This window comes from Entelurus aequoreus, linkage group LG24 (genome assembly GCF_033978785.1).
Source record: "Entelurus aequoreus isolate RoL-2023_Sb linkage group LG24, RoL_Eaeq_v1.1, whole genome shotgun sequence".
Taxonomy (NCBI): Eukaryota; Metazoa; Chordata; class Actinopteri; order Syngnathiformes; family Syngnathidae; genus Entelurus; species Entelurus aequoreus.
The window spans coordinates 36,035,413-36,054,010 of NC_084754.1; the positions used below are offsets into that span (position 1 = coordinate 36,035,413).

At 37.9% G+C, this 18,598-nt stretch overlaps 1 protein-coding gene across 5 annotated transcripts in view; it reads left to right on the forward strand.

Annotated features, from left to right (window-relative positions):
- Nucleotides 1-18,598, forward strand: part of plxnb2b (plexin b2b) — a 629,608-nt gene that overhangs the window by 532,170 nt on the left and 78,840 nt on the right. For all 5 annotated transcript variants that reach the window (XR_009824287.1, XR_009824286.1, XR_009824288.1 and 2 more), the window contains 5 exons: nucleotides 1-41; nucleotides 1,233-1,462; nucleotides 3,339-3,520; nucleotides 16,258-16,324; nucleotides 16,563-16,709. The exon at nucleotides 1-41 is cut by the window's left edge and continues 60 nt beyond it. Coding sequence is in view for 2 of the 5 variants with exons in the window: in XM_062035284.1 (XP_061891268.1) it covers nucleotides 1-41; nucleotides 1,233-1,462; nucleotides 3,339-3,520; nucleotides 16,258-16,324; nucleotides 16,563-16,709 (667 nt within the window). In the remaining 3 variants the exon portion in view is untranslated. The remainder of the gene's footprint in view (nucleotides 42-1,232; nucleotides 1,463-3,338; nucleotides 3,521-16,257; nucleotides 16,325-16,562; nucleotides 16,710-18,598) is intronic.

Here is an 18,598-nt window from a genome sequence, read left to right on the forward strand (position 1 = left end):
GGAGGAGAGTGTGCGAGATCGCTGCAAGAAAGAATTCACAGGTACAGCTGTTTGATTCTCCATATACATGCCAGTTTTAAGGCTAATTTATTGTTATTTTTGAAAAAAAATCAACAAAGTCAAATACAAATTAGGCAACAAGAGTAGTATCCCACACTTCTCTTTTGTAAAGTAAATCTGTACAGCAGATATGATCATCTAAGAGGTGTCAAAGTCGTTTTCACTGAGGGCCACATCGCAGTTATGTTTGGCCCCAGAGGGCCGCTTCTGACAGTGAATACTATTATTACACAATTTGTGTATGCATTTTATTAGTAGATTTTTTTAAACTGAAATGTAAAAAAATATGTTAAGTTGCAATAATTTCACCTCAAAATTTAGTGTATAGTACTGTAAATGGAAAAACAGTACTGCTGTTTTTATGGTAAAAATTTCAGCTCAGTTGCTGGAATTTTACTGTAAAATTTACATAAGTTTTTTTACTGTCAATAAAAAAAACTAATTTTACAGTAAAATGTTGGCACTTGAGCTGCCAGTTTGTTTGTTTGTTTTTTTTACCGTAAATCGGCAACTGATGATTTGACGGTGTATTACTGTAAATGCCATAACAGCACCACAGTTTATTACAGTAAAAAAGTACTGTTTTTTTTCATTTAGCGAAAAATGCTGTAAAAACCACAGTAAATTTCACAATTTTACCATTAAATCTATTGCTACTTTTGCATTGCACAATTTGATGTATAACTTGCTTTGAAATCATTATTATTAGTATTTATTTCTATTTTAAAAAATGGTTTGAATGTTTGATATATTTTTGCATAATTAGACAATATTTAAGTTAACATAATATGCGATTACATGGAGTACTTTTTTTTTTCTCCCAAAATAGAAAGAAATAATACATTTAGTAAGAAAAGTTACAGTACTTTATTGATCATATTATTTCCAGGCTTTCGAGGGCCAAATAAAATGAAGCGGCGGGCCACATCTGGCCCCTGGGCCTTGAGTTTGACACATGTGATCTACATGCACATTATATTTTACCTGATTGTTGGACAAGACCTTCGCTCACTTGACCCCCATTCTATGAATGTTGTTATGAACAAGTGCTGTAAGTAAAAACAGGCATTTATACATGACAGTTTTGTTATTTAGCAATACGGACCTTTTTGGGACATAAGGGTAAAAAGTGATGCAATGACTTCCTGTCACCTGACGATTTTCTCCTTCAGACCTCATGATCGAAATGGAGGACCACACAAACGAGCTGAGCGAGGGTCGGATCCCCTTCCTGGACTACAAGACCTACACGGACCGCGTCTTCTTCCTGCCCTCCAAGGACGGCGCCAACGACGTGATGATAACGGGCAAGCTGGACATACCCGAGGCTCGGCGGGCCACCGTGATGCAAGCTCTCAACCAGTTCTCCAACCTTCTCAACTCCAAGACTTTCCTCATCAATGTAAGCACACAATACATCCTTTGTAGATAGCTGCCTTGTCAGTATTGTGGAGACATTCTATCGATATTATTGATTGAGGACATCAGTGAGAGCATGACTATATCACAGATACATATTTTCTTATCATATACATCCAGAATATGAGATACTCGGTCCAAAACTCCAGTTAGCCTATACATACAACAACAAAACTATACACAATTACGCAATGTGATAGTATTACTGTAGTGTCTGAATATGTAGAGTTGGGTTTTCCATTTTAATTTAAATGCTACTCAAATTGGGTCAGATAAACTTTTGTCACAGCTTATCTTGCTTATTCAATTTAAATACATCAATATTTAAGAAATATATATATATATGTAAGGATGTATATATATATATATATATATATATATATATATATATATATATATATATATATATATATATATATATATATATATATATATATATATATATATGTAAGGATGTATATATATAATATATATATACATATACATATGTATATATATATATATACATATACATATGTATATATAGACATATATATATACACTACCGTTCAAAAGTTTGGGGTCACCCAAACAATTTTGTGGAATAGCCTTCATTTCTAAGAAGAAGAATAGACTGTCGAGTTTCAGATGAAAGTTCTCTTTTTCTGGCCATTTTGAGCGTTTAATTGACCCCACAAATGTGATGCTCCAGAAATTTAATCTGCTCAAAGGAAGGTCAGTTTTGTAGCTTCTGTAACGAGCTAAACTGTTTTCAGATGTGTGAACATGATTGCACAAAGGTTTTATAATCATCAATTAGCCTTCTGAGCCAATGAGCAAACACGTTGTACCATTAGAACACTGGAGTGATAGTTGCTGGAAATGGGCCTCTATACACCTATGTAGATATTGCACCAAAAACCAGACATTTGCAGCTAGAATAGTCATTTACCACATTAGCAATGTATAGAGTGTATTTCTTTAAAGTTAAGACTAGTTTAAAGTTATCTTCATTGAAAAGTACAGTGCTTTTCCTTAAAAAATAAGGACATTTCAATGTGACCCCAAACTTTATATACATATATATTTGTATGTATATATATACATATATATAAATATACATATGTGTGTATATATATATATATATATATATATATATATATATATATATATATATATATATATATATATATATATATATATAAATTAAATCCACATTTAAATTTTAACTTTGCAATTTTGGATTATTAATAGATAATGCATTTTTAAAATTTTATTTTAAAACTCTTAATTTATATATTTTTTATATTTTTATTTTATGTAGGTTTTTCCACAACATTTTCCGATCAAGTTGTGTATTTAAGTGAATATACCTGAATCAATAATGATAATAGTAGTAAAAATAGTAATTATAAATAATGAGGTTGACATAAATGTTGCGCTAACAACGCTATTATGGAGATGCTGAGCAGTGTCGGCAGTAACAGTCGGTGGATGTGAGCAGTAAAAAAAGCTCAGCTAATGAGGCAAACCTTTTTGTCTCCCAATAAGTGAGTTCGCGGTTAATGCTTTACTTTGTCGGTGACATTTCACAGGCAGAACTTTCCTTTTTATCATCGTCGTCTATTTTGAATTGGTCTGGCGCTGGCTGGTTCGTGTCAGCGCTCCAATATTAGACGTGAGAAGCTGACGATTGGAAGGCTTGTATCCAACGGTTCTGGCGCAGGAACTACCAGACAGGTGTTAACTGAAGCATCTTGCTCTAATTGGTATTAACTCTCACCCTGCACTCATTTTACCTGCATCGTTATTTTTCTCTTTGGCAGCTATCTTTATTTATTTCAAGATTCCCGGTGCTGAATCTCTGCTTGTGTCGATAGTTTATCCGCACCCTGGAGCGCAGCAATGACTTCAACGCCAGGGCCAAAGTCTACTTTGCCTCCCTGCTGACGGTGGCGCTCCACGGGAAGCTGGAGTACTACACGGATATCATGAGGACGCTGTTGCTGGAGCTCATGGAGGAGTACGTCCACAGCAAAAACCCCAAGTTGATGCTGCGACGGTGAGTGACACACAACTTTTTTAAATATCTACACGTGAAGCTTTTTTTTTTAATATCTTCATGTCCGTATGACAGAGCTTTTTTTAAAAAATATCTACACGTTAGGGTTGTACGGTATACCGGTATTAGTATAGTACCGTGATACTAATGAATGATATTCGGTACTATGCCGCCTCTAAAAAGTACCGGTCCCCCATTCCCCCGCACCCCCGTCGTCGTCACGTCGTGTCATTGCTGGTTTATGAGCAGATGAGCATGTTCGGCAGCGCACAATCACAGAGTACTTACAAGCAGACACAGTGTGTAGACAGAAAAGGGAGAATGGACGCATTTTGGCCTAAAAACTGACTATAAAGGTGAAGTGAAAACACTGAAACGCCCTCAGGAAGAGGTGCTTTAAGACATGGCTAACGAGCTAGCGGCTAAAGTCCAGCTACTTCTAAATCACTAATCCTTGTCTTCATGGCGACATATCAAGTAAGTTTCTTACAAGTCTCATTATCACTGCAGGACGAGGAATAGCTAAACATGCTTCACTACACACCGTATCTCACCGCCGTCAAAATGTAAACAAACGTCATGGGTGGATCTACACCTAACATCCACTGTAATGATACCAAGTACAGGAGCGTATCTAGTCGATACTTCTATGATTACGTCGATATTTTTTGGCATCACAACATCTTCTTGGTTTTTTTTTAAAGTGTATATTATGTTTACAAATTCAGGAAATATGCATGAGGACTTTGAATAGGACCAATGTATCATCCTGTAACTACTTGGTATCAGATTGATACCCAAATTTGTGGTATCACCCAAAACTAATGTAAAACATCCAAACAACAGAAGAGTAAGTGATTATTACATTTTAACAGAAGTGTAGATAGGACATTTTAAAAGTGAAAGTAAGCAGATATTAACAGTAAATGAACAAGTAGATTAATAATTGATTTTTTACCACTTGTCCTTTATAATTTTGACAAAATAATAGAATGGAAAATGACACAATATGTCACTGCATATGTCAGCAGACTAAATTAGGAGCCTTTGTTTGTTTACTTACTAATTAAAGACAAGTTGTCTTGTATGTTCACTGTTTTATTTAAGGACAAACTTGCAATAAGAAACATATGTTTAATGTACCCTAAGATTTTTTGTTCAAATACAGCCAATAATGCAATTCTTTGTGGTGCCCTTTATTTAGAAAATATCGAAATAATTTTGGTACCGGTACTGGTACCAAAATATTGGTATCATACACTATTACACGTCTGTATGACATATATTTTGCAGGCTGCGGAACTCAGAAGCAGTTGGCAGTAACGCCCAAACCTAAGGCAGGAATTTGAGAATAAGCACAAAATCAGCCATTAAAGGGAGTAAGTAAATTACCAATAAAATTATAGTAAATTTGTGGAAAATCTGCTAAGAAATGTCAATAAAGAATAATCAGAACTGATTGGAATTTACCTAGAAATATACTAAAACAATTTTAAAGACTATACCAGGGGTCCCCAAAAAATGGATCCGGCCCGCCAGTGTCCAAAATCCGGCCCGCGGGAAGTCCCAAATTAAAAAAAACCCAACAACAAAAAAACTATTTTTTAGACTATTTTTTAATTATGATTTTTTTTAATCTGTCCTTTCTAATCCATTTTTATGGCGTCACATTAGTACCAAAAATCCGAGCGCATAAAAACTGTTATCGCGCGCTGATTTTTCACTTCGTGAGCGCGCGTGACACCCTTTTGCGCGCGCGCGACACCCTTTTGTGCGCGCGTGGTGCCTTTGTGCGCGCGTGGTGCCTTTGTGCGCGCGTGCAGTGCCTATCTGCGCGCGCGCGGTGCCTTTCTGCGCGCGCGCCGTCTCGGTCTGTGCGCTGTCATGTTTCATTTTGGTACTTTGGGGGCGGGCATGCTTAGACGGCCCCTTCTTTCTGATTGGCTCTGAGCATTTTTCATATGAGCCAATCAGAAGTATAGCAGGGCGAGTCATCGTCAATATGTATCAAGATGTATCAAGATTTACGGAGGAAGAAGTGGATCAAAAAATGTCGGCTGAAAAAGAGGTAAGTTGAGGGACACAGTTATTTACATTATTGAACTGCTTTGGAGTGATTGTAAGGGTACTATTACTAATAATAATAATAATAAATTTTTATTTATAAAGCACTTTTCATACATTTAAAATGCAGCTCAAAGTGCTTTACATAGTTAAAAACAAAATGAGAAACAACACCCACACCCCATGAAGACAGTCAAACATGTACATAAAAATAAACAAACAACAACAACAACTATAATAATAACAACACAATGACAATAGCCAATCACAGGAACCCTCTGGACGTGGAGATCCAGAGGGCTCTTTGAGGAAACACTAGATGATAAAATAAATGGATTAAAAATAATTGAAATACACATCAGGTAAAAGTCCAAAAATAATATGAAATAAGATAAGATATAATCAAACATAAAAATAAACTACAATATGAAAAACTATAAAATAAAATAAAATACAATAAAAACGGAAATATAAATATAATAAGACCATATAAAATAGGCTAAAATATGATAAAACATAAAAACAAGCTAAGATATGATGAAACATAAAAAATAACTAATACTAATAGAATAATCCTGCACATTGGGCCTAATAATTGTGTAGTAAAGTGGTTTTTGAATTCGAGCAATGTAATCTGAAAGATGTTTAAAATAACAACAATTAATGTTAATATTTTTGAAACAATATGCTTCTCATAACATGAGTATCTGTGTGCATGAGAGAGTGTAAAGAAAAGCATTGCCATAGTTTCACTTCATCTGCCTTTTTTTTACAACCTACTTGAAGGTGTATTTTTCAAAGTCGGTCATTGAGTACTTTGGTACTTTGCCATCAATGCCCCCCCTCAAAAAACCTCCTCTCCATCCCTGCCAGCATTTCTGTTTAGAAAAGGAAGATGCAAATTGGTTACTATAGAATACAGAAGTACAGTATATAACCAAAATGTGTAAGACCGATGACATGTCATGTCACAGCACATTTAATTTGAAGGTCAACAAATAAAACATACCAGTGTTAATAAAATAAAATAAATAAAACATACCAGCCCTACATGGTTTTTCATTTACATTCAAATTTCGTAATGCAATCGAACAGAGTGCAAAAGAGATGGGCTGGCTAGTAAGGCTAGGAAAGAGGTGTAAAATACAGGATGTTTGAGATGGGCTGGCTAGGAAAGAGGTGTAATATACAGGATGTTTCTGGCCAAAACGGGATACTTGACAAGTATTAGGACTATGATGAGAAGAAAAGTAATAAAACAAGCAACTAGCGAAACAACACACATGAATGTCTAACAGCAGGGATGCTGTGTGAACTAGGAAGTCCAGGTGCTTTTTTTATTACACTCATGTGCAGTGCATTTAATGTTTTCAACTAAGATAGCAGTGGAGCCTCCATTCTTCTAACTAGTCAGTAAACCCTTACAATCACTCCAAACCAGTTCAAAAATGTAAATAACTGTGTCCCTCAACTTACCTCTTTTTCAGCCAACATTTTTTTATCCACTTCTTCCTCCATAAATCTTGATACATATTAACGATGACCCGCCCTGCTATACTTCTGATTGGCTCATATGAAAAATGCTCAGAGCCAATCAGAAAGGCGCCGCGCGCGCGCACAAAGGCACCACGCGCGCGCAAAAGGGTGTCGCGGGCGCGCACGAAGTGGAAAATCAGCGCGCGATAACAGTTTTTATGCGCTCGAATTTTTGGTACTAATGTGACGCCATACATTTTCTACTGCTTGTTACTCTCGGTGTCTCGTAGCCGCTCAGGCAAATAATATTGTCTAAAAATGCATTTTGCCATCGATAACGTGACTACATCGGCAAAGTGCGCGCTCTTTCAGTCAATTAGTGCGCGAGGAATATATACAGTCGTGGTCAAAAGTTTACATACACTTGTAAAGAACATAATGTCATGGCTGTCTTGAGTTTCCAATAATTTATACAACTCTTATTTTTCGTGATAGAGTGATTGGAGCACATACTTGTTGGTCACAAAAAACATTCCTGAAATGTGGTTCTTTTATGAATTTATTATGGTCTACTGAAAATGTGACCAAATCTGCTGGGTCAGAAGTATACACTATATTGCCAAAAGTATTTGGCCACCAGCCTTTACTCACATATGAACTTGAAGTGCCATCCCATGGAATTGTCCTAAATGTTTTGGTATCCTGGAGCATTCAAAGTTTTTGAATCCAGTGAAAGTTCCTTTCACTGAAACTAAGGGGTCAAGCCCAACTCCTGAAAAACAACCCCTCACCATAATTCCTCCTCCACCAATTTAACTCATTAAATACTGAAATGTGTCATGCATTTATTTATTGGTATCATTATTTAAACAAACACACAAGTAAAATGTAACTGCATTTTAAAACAACTTAATTTGTGAATGTAATATGTATTGAAATAATAAATATAATAAATCCACGGTTAAATGGACATGTTTTCAAACATTATTAGGATAATTAATATTTTACAGTGGTGTTTCAAATGTAGACATTTTGCATATTTATAACCATTGACATTTGTTTATTTAAATGACGAATGAAGTACAGTAAATCCCCAATCGGTCGAGAGTAATAAATTGTGGTGTTTGAGCTTACCATATTTTTCGGACTATAAGTCGCAGTTTTTTTCATAGTTTGGCCGGGGGTGCGACTTATACTCAGGAGCGACTTATGTGTGAAATTATTAACACATTACCGTAAAATATCAAATAATATTATTTAGCTCATTCACGTAAGAGACTAGACGTATAGGATTTCATCGGATTTAGCGATTAGGAGTGACAGATTGTTTGGTAAACGTATAGCATGTTCTATATGTTATAGTTATTTGAATGACTCTTACCATAATATGTTACGTTAACATACCAGGCACGTTCTCAGTTGGTTATTTATGTGTCATATAACGTACAGTTATTCAGTCTGTTGTTCACTAATCTTTATTTATTTCACATTGCCTTTCAAATGTCTATTCTTGGTGTTGGGTTTTATCAAATAAATTTCCCCCAAAAATTCGACTTATACTCCAGTGTGACTTATGTATGTTTTTTTCCTTCTTTAGTATGCATTTTCGGCCGGTGCGACTTATACTCCGTTTATGTGATTTTCTGGGTTATACCATTCACTTTTTGACTGAAATGATTGTGTGAGGGTCTTGTTTGTCAGATCATCCCTCATTGTTACTTTAATGAGGTGATGTCACTTGAACTGTCTGCTGTGTTTCCCCACTTAGCTAGTGGCTGTAAAACAAATATGCATCTTAATTATCCCCCAATGGAGAGGCTCATTATGCTGATTAGGTCATTGCCTCAACCCACTTTTGACACACTAGACATCTAATTAGGCATGCTAACTGATATCAATGCTACCCAGTGGATATATGTCATGAGCATCCATCAAAAGTGTCCACTGAAGTGAGTTTGAAATAGTGTGACAGTGACAAGGCTGCGAGGGAATGTGCCTTGTCAACATTGTGCACAAACACTGCCTTCAGTGTGCATCACCACATTCCAAGCTGTCAATGGACTAATTGACTCAGCAGTGCTAAAAATAACACTTTGCAAGATGCCATTCGCTTGGATTTAATGCTTTTTATCTATTTTTTATTTAAAGTACATCTGACTTTATGATATCATGTTTAAAATGTAATTGAATGAATAATAGAAGACAGACAGTTATTGATCAGATTTGCATGAAACTATTATTTGAATCAGTGTTTCTTAACCACCCCTAGAGGGCCGCCAAAAATAATTTTCTCAGCTGTGGGCCGTATGTGCTGCAGCGGTACTCGGTTGTAATACACTTTTCAACCACTTATGGCAGTAGTGACAGTCTCAAACAAACAGAAGAAGTCTGGCGCTAGAGAAGCTTCTTAAGCGCAAAAATTATGACTATAGTGGTGAAACTGTATTTGAGAACATCCATCCATCCATCCATTTTCTACCGCTTATTCCCTTCGGGGTCGCAGGGGGCGCTGGAGCCTATCTCAGCTACAATCGGGCGGAAGGCGGGGTACACCCTGGACAAGTCGCCACCTCATCGCAGGGCCAACACAGATAGACAGACAACATTCACACTCACATTCACACTAGGGCCAATTTAGTGTTGCCAATCAACCTATCCCCAGGTGCATGTCTTTGGAGGTGGGAGGAAGCCGGAGTACCCGGAGGGAACCCACGCAGTCACGGGGAGAACATGCAAACTCCACACAGAAAGATCTCCAGCCCGGGATTGAACCCAGGACTACTCAGGACCTTCGTATTGTGAGGCAGACGCACTAACCCCTCTGCCACCGTGCTGCATATATATTATTATTATTCATCAATAAATTAGTTAGAATTTATTCCATTTAACACAGCGTAATTGAAAGTAAATTTATTTTTCATCAGTTTTTATGAGTCCCTTCTTTTGCAGTATATTTGATTAGTATTTATTTTTGTAATCAGCCTGACCTAAGCCTTAATAATAAGCTTTGTGATTAACACAAGCATTCATGTTATTTGACAAAGTTTTATCCTGTTAAACTATAAGTAGGTTAGATAAAATTATCGAACATGATTAAAATAAACAGTAAGATTACAATTTTGTGTTAATATTTGAGTGGGTTCCGGACCCCTCAGTAGTGGAAAAGTTGGGCCCCAAGGTCAAAAAGGTTAAGAACCCCGGATTAAATAAAATAATTTAATACTTGTCTGCTTTTTAATAGTGCTTTCAAGTGATTTAAAAAAAAAAAAGAGTAATTAATTGATTATGGTCAGTGATTAATATATTGTTTTAATCTCACCTAAAAAATGCTGAGAAAAAGCCTCAACTTGAGGTATTGTCACTAAAATTCATACATTATTGTGGCAGATCACGATTGCTATATCACTAAAAATGGCTTAATGAAATAATGTATTGTTTGTAACAGACTTTAAACAAAAACAGGCTTCGCCATTTACTAAAATAAAACATCAGGCCCTTATAAAATGCTGAAGTCAAAAACAGTAAAAACTCTCCAAAAGCACGTACTGAACATTGAACTTGTTGCTTTTCAACTTCTTCAGATAATATAAACTCCAGTAGTACCTCAACCTACCATTAGTTGACATTGACATAGGTTCTGTGACGGCACTCTTATCTCAAAACGCTTGCATCTTAAATCAATGGCACCCATTAAAATGAATTATAACCATTTTAATTGTTGCTTACCCCTGCCCAAAACAACATTTGAACATGTATGAAAAACAATACAATACAATCTACTGTAAACAACTCCAGTACATTTATGAAGTAATGTAATGATAATGTACAGTATGGAGAGTGGACTTCCACGGTAATCATATTGCTAACTTACTTGTTGTCGCCTGCATTCGCTCTCCGAGCCACAACGTTGGCGGCTTTATACTTTGCTGCTAATCATATTTGGGTGAATACAATCCGAACACTGTTAGTTCCGAACCAGTTGAGGTTCTAGAGTATTTATTAATAGCCAGGGAGATGGTATATTTTTGACATGACTGATGTAGACAGAGGTCACAACACTGGAAATATATTGCCCCAGGGTGCGTGGCACCGGATAGAATTGCCAAATGGGGAGATATTTTCTGAGTTCTTTGCATTTCATCCATCCATTTTCTACCGCTTGTCCCTCTCGGGGTGGCAGGGGTGGCTGGAGCCTATCCCAGCTTCCCTCGGGTGTAAGGCGGGGTACACCTTGGACAAGTTGCCACCTCATCACAGGGCCAACACAGATAGACAACATTCACACACGAGGGCCCATTTAGTGTTGCCAATCAACCTATCCCCAGGTGCATGGCATATAATTTTACATTACATTTTTAAATTTATTTGATAAAACCCAACACCAAGAATAGACATTTGAAAGGCAATTTAAAATAAATAAAGAATAGTGAACAACAGGCTGAATAAGTGTACGTTATATGACGCATAAATAATCAATTGAGAACATGCCTGGTATGTTAACGTAACATATTATGGTAAGAGTCATTCAAATAACTATAACATATAGAACATGCTATACGTTTACCAAACAATCTGTCACTCCTAATCGCTAAATCCGATGAAATCTTATACGTCTAGTCTCTTACATGAATGAGCTAAATAATATTATTTGATATTTTACGGTAATGTGTTAATAATTTCACACATAAGTCGCTCCTGAGTATAAGTCGCATCCCCGGCCAAACTATGAAAAAAACTGCGACTTATATTCCAAAAAAGTCATTATTTTGACTCAGTAAATATTGACTTACTAAGACAAAATAATGACTAAGTGAAATTAATGACTTACTGTAAATAAGCGTTTGCAATAAGCGTTTGAAAAAAAGAGTTAAAAGTGGGGCCAGATGCTGACATAGGCTCAACTCATCATGCTTACTTTATTACAGCATTTGGGAAGCCTGTAGTTGATTTTTATTATGTAAATGTTATATTTTTATCAACATGTGATAGCAGGGACCCTGCCATTCAAAACTAGGCTGCTACCTTACTAATGATTAATGTAACTACAGCTGAAAAAATAGTACAATAGCAATAGGAGAGACTATTCATCCCTGAACACCATGGAGTTCATGAAGGCTTTATGATGCAGTTACATTTTTATAGCAGAGACAGAAACTCTTCATTTAACATAATGTCCTTTTTTCGTGCTTCAACACAGAAAAAGGTAAAGTGAAATAACTTAGTTGTTAACTGTAGGTAACAAATGCTTGTCTTTCTCTCAGACAGACAGGGCTTTGCTGTCCGTAACACACACACGCACGCACGCATGCACAAACCGCAAAATTAGCTAACGTTACGTGAAAAGCTAATTAGCCTTCACCTCAAGGACTGCAAGCGAGCTCAAATGCCGCTAATATTTCCAGAACGTCAACGGGCTCATAGTGATGTTACTAGTAGTTGACTGGGAGGTGTTTATTATAATTTGGGGAGAGTCCACTGCATTATGCTCACCTGCTAAACACCTTTCTGCTAACCCGCATCGTCTCTCCTCTCTGCCTGCCTCTGCGGTGAGCACTGACTCCATGCGCCCTGAATACGCACTGCTGATTGGCTGTTACATGCGCTCTGAATACGCACCGCTGATTGGCTGTTACCACTCTGCGTTTAACCAATCAGATGGTTGTGTGGGTGGGACAATGCTGGGTGCTGCAGAGACGTACTGGCAGAGGCAGTACGAAGCGTAGCAGCTTGTTAAGACTTTAGTTTAGCACCAAATGATAATATAAATACATTTAATAAAGTCAAATACAAATAAGGCAACAAGAGAAGTATCCTACACTTCTCTTTTGTAAAGTAAATCTGAACAGCCGATATGGGCATCTACATCAGCTATATGATTTGCCTGAGAAGCTGGACAGGACAAAAAATATATAATATATATATACTTTTTTTTTTAAACTTTATGTTTAGGCTCTTTGTTGTTAAGGCGGCCGCCTTAACAACAAAGCGCTGCGGGAAACCATGGGCTATGTAAATGTCAAAAAGACAGCCAAAAGAGATTGGTAAATGAGAATAAATCTAATGGTGAAATATAGTGTAGAAATGCACCCTATAGGAGGGTTGCATATGACATCACATCTGTTTTTCTTCTTCGCGGCTTAATTCACGCGATGGTCATGCAGCTTGAGCATAGCATTAAAGCAAGTGAGAGTGAGTGAAGAGTTTGAGCAGAGAATGCCGTATTGCTGTTCTGTTCTTGGGTGTTCCAGTCGTTCAAACAAAGAGATAGGACATAGCTTTCATAGAGTTCTGAAAGAAGTGGTTCATAAAGGTGATAAAGTCAGAGAAAAACGAACGTGTGTCAAAGAAAATGGCTCCTAAAAATATCACTTTCATCATCTTGTAGATGTTTGTGTCTGCACAGATCACTTTGTAAAATGTTTGTTTGAACATTAATTTGTTTGAGAAACTTTCTGTGATGTAATCAAGTTCATTCTCTACTATATTAGTAGCGTTTGAGAGCAGAACTAAACGTAAGAAATGACAAGTGATCGCATTAGTTTGTGTTCTTTTGTGGTTTATATGCCTAAAGATAACCTAGAAGACCTGCTTGTGCAAATAAACTAACGTCATGTTAAGTCCTAGTAATAAATATCTTGATTGTTGGTTCAATCCATCGTATTTTTGTTGTCCATTTTCATAAGATAAACTAAAAGCAATTAGTTGTTGTGCAGGAAAGACGAGTGCATTATTAAACATGTATGACCACATTATAGCATCCATCCATCCATCTTCTTCCGCTTATCCGAGGTCGGGTCACGGGGGCAGCAGCCGAAGTAGGGAAGCCCAGACTTCCCTCTCCCCAGCCACTTCGTCCAGCTCCTCCCAGGGGATCCTGAGGCGTTCCCAGGCCAGCCGGGAGTCATAGTCTTCCCAACGTGTCCTGGGTCTTCCCCGTGGCCTCCTATCGGTCGGACGTGCCCTAAACACCTCCCTAGGGAGGCGTTCGGGTGGCATCATGACCAGATGCCCGAACCACTTCATCTGGCTCCTCTCGATGTGGAGGAGCAGCGGTTTTACTTTGAGCTCCTCCCGGATGGCAGACCTTCTCACCCTATCTCCAAGGGAGAGCCCCGCCACCCGGCGGAGGAAACTAATTTCGGCCGCTTGACCCGTGATCTTGTCCTTTCGGTCATAACCCAAAGCTTATGACCATAGGTGAGATGGGAACGTAGTTCGACTGGTAAATTATAGCACATTATAGCATCTTTGGTGATATTTGTTGGCATAAAGAAAATATCCTTAATAGTATTAATAAAGTAGATTAATAAATCTCAAGAGCATATAGTGAATCTTGATATCGCTAGTAAACATTGCTGAAGGGACATCCACAGCTAAATAATGAGACAAAATATCAACTTTACAGCATAAAAACAACTGCCGACCTGAATTGTAGATTACCGTATTTCCTTGAATAGCCGCAGGGGCGTTAATTAATTTAAAACCTCCTGTCACACCTGCGTTTACCGGAAACCGGCGGGATGGCCGTGCATGCGGTAATTATTTACCGCATGCACGTTTACCAAAAGGAATCCATAAAATTTAGGCGTGCGCTTTGAGTGTGATGTAAGCATACCATCATGAAAAGCACATTTAATTAAAAAAAACGTTATTATGGTCTTACCTGTACTTATAAATGGAGTCCATTTGCAGCTCCTTCTGACCAAAAGCATCGATAACTTGTTTATAGAAGTCTTCCTTATTTTCTTTCTTCAGTTTTAAAAGTCTCTGTTTCGATGGAGATATTCCTTTAATATCGATTGAAAGTCCAGTTTAGAAAACTGTTTTATTTTAGATACCGGTATGTAATCCTCCATGTTAAAAGTTCAGGCAGAGGAAAAAAAAAAAATCTCTTGCTGCGTGTGTTCACTTCTTCTGCAGTACCGGAAGTCGCAAGAAGGATCACTAGCGCGGCAGCGCCCTCTACCACCAGGAGGCGGGAGTCATTTAATGACTTATACAGTATTTCACACACGCAGCTACGGTATATTAATAAAACATAGCTGTTTACTGTTCTCTTTAGCATACTGTACCGGTATTCAATAGCTTGGACCTTAAATCCTACTGAAAAGCTCTTTATCTTTTTTCCTTTGTGCGATTGTAAACTACTGAAAGCAGCTTCCTCCATTTTGAAAATGAGGACAGATGCGTCACTCGTGACGTAACGAATTTGACCCGGTGGAAGTTCTAGCCATATGCTAAATATTTTGCGAAACGAGTTTGACCCGGCGAAAATTATAGACATGCGATAATAAAATTAATATTTTGCGAAACGAATTTGATCCAGCTTCAATAATAAACCGGCGATAAGGCCAAGCATGCGTTAATTATTTTGAGAAACGAGTTTGACCCGGCAGTAATTCTAGACGTGCGAATACTATATTCCCTGCGCCAATTCAAGGAAATACGGTAGACTAATATTTGTAGCAGTAAATCAACTGCAAACAAATGTTTTTTCTCGTTAGCGTCACGATCACAGCAGCACTCGTTATGTCAATTAGCAATGTAGGAATAAGTCCAACTTTGACTTTCACTGATTAATGTTTAATTTGTGGACCCCTCAGATGTAAAGATGATGTTCCTCCAATCTTTTCTTCTCTAAATACCGTAAATGTCAAGTGAAGTGAGGTAGCAGTAACCTCTTGGTGATGATAAATGGTTTAAATTTAAAAAAAAAAAAAATTTCTTAAGAGTGTGAAAATCCACTTCATCCCATTTTAATATTTTTTTCATGATCGCTTTTATATTTGTTTCTTAACCTTTCAAAATAAGCCTTAATCTGCACTGACTCAGGTTAATAAACATTAGCCTAATGGAGCTTAGACCATCGCCTGAAACTTAGATGTGCCTCTTGGTCATGTGATTGCAACCCACCTATTGCAGGAAATGTAGTCATGATTTTCTAAATATTCTTTCGCGGCTTGCATGGCTGCACTTTGTGACGATGGAAATGTTTCAATTTTTTTCTTCAGTTTTCCATTTTTTTTTCCTCAAAGGGCGCTCACATGCCTGCAGTTTAGTTTGGCATAGAGCTAATAGTATGTCTTGCTAGATTGGTAACATCTTCGCTGCTAACATTAGCTGTGGCAGTTAGCTGCATTGGTGGTGAGCAAATGCCTTCTCACAAAAAAGGAATGATCATGTAATGTGTGTTCCAGGTCAGAGACGGTGGTAGAAAGGATGCTGTGCAACTGGATGTCCATCTGTCTCTATCAGTTCTTAAAGGTACAGTAACATTGCCTGTCCCCCGGGTAGGTAATCACAGCACCGTGGTTCGATATGTGGCAAGAAATGACAAAAATAAACAGCTAACATTAGCTTACCCTTGACATTTCTGTAATGTTCAGTCTCCAATTTTCTGCCCTCAGTCTGCCTTTGAATAAAAATGCCTCAATAAAGAAATAAATATTGTACTTTTTTCTGAAAACCTGTTTATATTTGCACTGGTTTGTGTGCTTCTCAGGACTCGGCAGGCGAGCCCTTGTACAAACTGTTCCGAGCCATAAAGCACCAGATCGAGAAAGGACCTGTGGACGCCCGTGTGAAGAAAGCCAAGTACACCCTGAACGACACAGGCCTGCTGGGCGACGACGTGGAGTACTCTGTCCTGGTGAGATTAGTACCTACAGTATCTGACAAAAGAGGGTACCGCCTTACATTTGAAACGAGAGTGGAATCGCCATTTACCAACTCGGCTTGTTCTTGAACATGGTTCGTAAATGGAAAAGTTTGCATAGTGAAGCTAATGTCTTCATAAGAAACAATGTAAATATGAATAATGGGTTCCAGCCTCTACAAAAGTCCATATTTTGGTAAAGATTTGTACACTTTGAACACGATAGAATGTACTATACCAGGGGTGTCAAACTCGTTTTCATCGAGGGCCACATCGCAGTTATGGTTGCCCTCAAAGGGCCCCTTTTAACAATGAGTATATATATATAATACATTAATAATATATTGTTTATATACCGTATTTTCCGGACTATAAGGCGCACTAAAAATCTTTTTTTTTTTTTTTTTAAAACTCGACAGTGCGCCTTATAACCCGGTGCGCCTAATGTAAGGAATACGTTTGGTTGAGCTTACCCACCTCAAAGCAATTTTATTTGGTACATGGTGTAATGATAAGTGTGACCAGTAGATGGCAGTCAAACATAAGAGATAAGTCCAGGCTGAAGTGTGTCTCTCTTTACTAGCTTCGTCGAAGCATGTTGCTCTTGTAGGTGTTTCAGCAGATTTGAATTGCTGTTTTGGGCAGTAGATAGGATCTTTGATCCAAGACACAACTTACTTTTAACCAAAGTGTTCTTTTCTTGGTGCTCGACAAAAGAAAAGAAGTGAGAATATCTCCATGTTAAGAAACTCGACTTCTGCTCCGCCATGATGTCTTGTTAGTAAACACAGACACGCCACGCCCCGCCCCCCACCAACCCCACGCCCCCACCCACACACAGAACGCGCCACTCTCTTCTCTGGCTTGTGAGACAGGAAGAATCAGAAGGACAACACTGCAGCGCTCCAATAGAACACACTCAGATCTTCTCACTTTCTAGCCTATACTACATAAAAAATAACGTAAAATAACGCAGTAAAGCATCATGTAGCAACGCTAACTGAGTTACTGAATATAAAAAATAACATGTTAGACTACTAGTTACCGCCGAAAATAATGGCGTTACGGTAATGCGTTAGTCCCAACACTGCTTATATCTGTCAGTAAACTCACCATGAAAGCGCTAAAACATACTGGTGTAGTGAGTTAACATTATTCTCCCAAGGAACTTTAGTTATTAGAGTTCCGGTCGGACGGTTTTTCAAGGGAAAGAACAAATATATTTAGTAAGAAAAGATTTAAAATTTTATTAACACATATTATTTCCAGGCTTTCGTGGGCCACATAAAATAATGTAGTGGGCTAGATTTGACCCCCGAGCCTTGAGTTTGACACCTGTGTGCTATACTGTACTGCATATCAAACAAACATAACAAGGGGGTGATGGATCAACTTTCGATGTAATAAAAAACAACAATCTGCTGTATGCTGCGCTCTGCCAACATGCGCACACACAACATGGTGCCCTCTCACAAACAAAATCCTTAACTTCAACAACCATGTGGCTACAATATTAAACCTAACAACCGCATTAACAACGGCAGAGAACTGACGAGAAAGGAGCAGACAGAGGGGGAAAAGAAGGGGGCAGGAGTAGGGAGCCTTATTTGCTTGTTTGTGCTTTGGAAGAGTGAGGGGCCGCGCTAAAGCGAGAGGAGAGTAATGTCTGCTCTGGCAGCTATTTCCACAAAAGACAGTTCTTCTCACGATTAAAGCTTGATACTTTGCTGTGGTCATGCTTGTGAGCACCATTGTACTCCTCGCAAATAGTCTTTTTTTTTTTTCTTTTTTTTTTAAAACTCTGCAGCGATTCCCTCCTTCTCTCCACGCAGGTCTGTTGAGTTTTTGGGTCTCTTGAGAGACCAAAATGGACAAACAAAGAA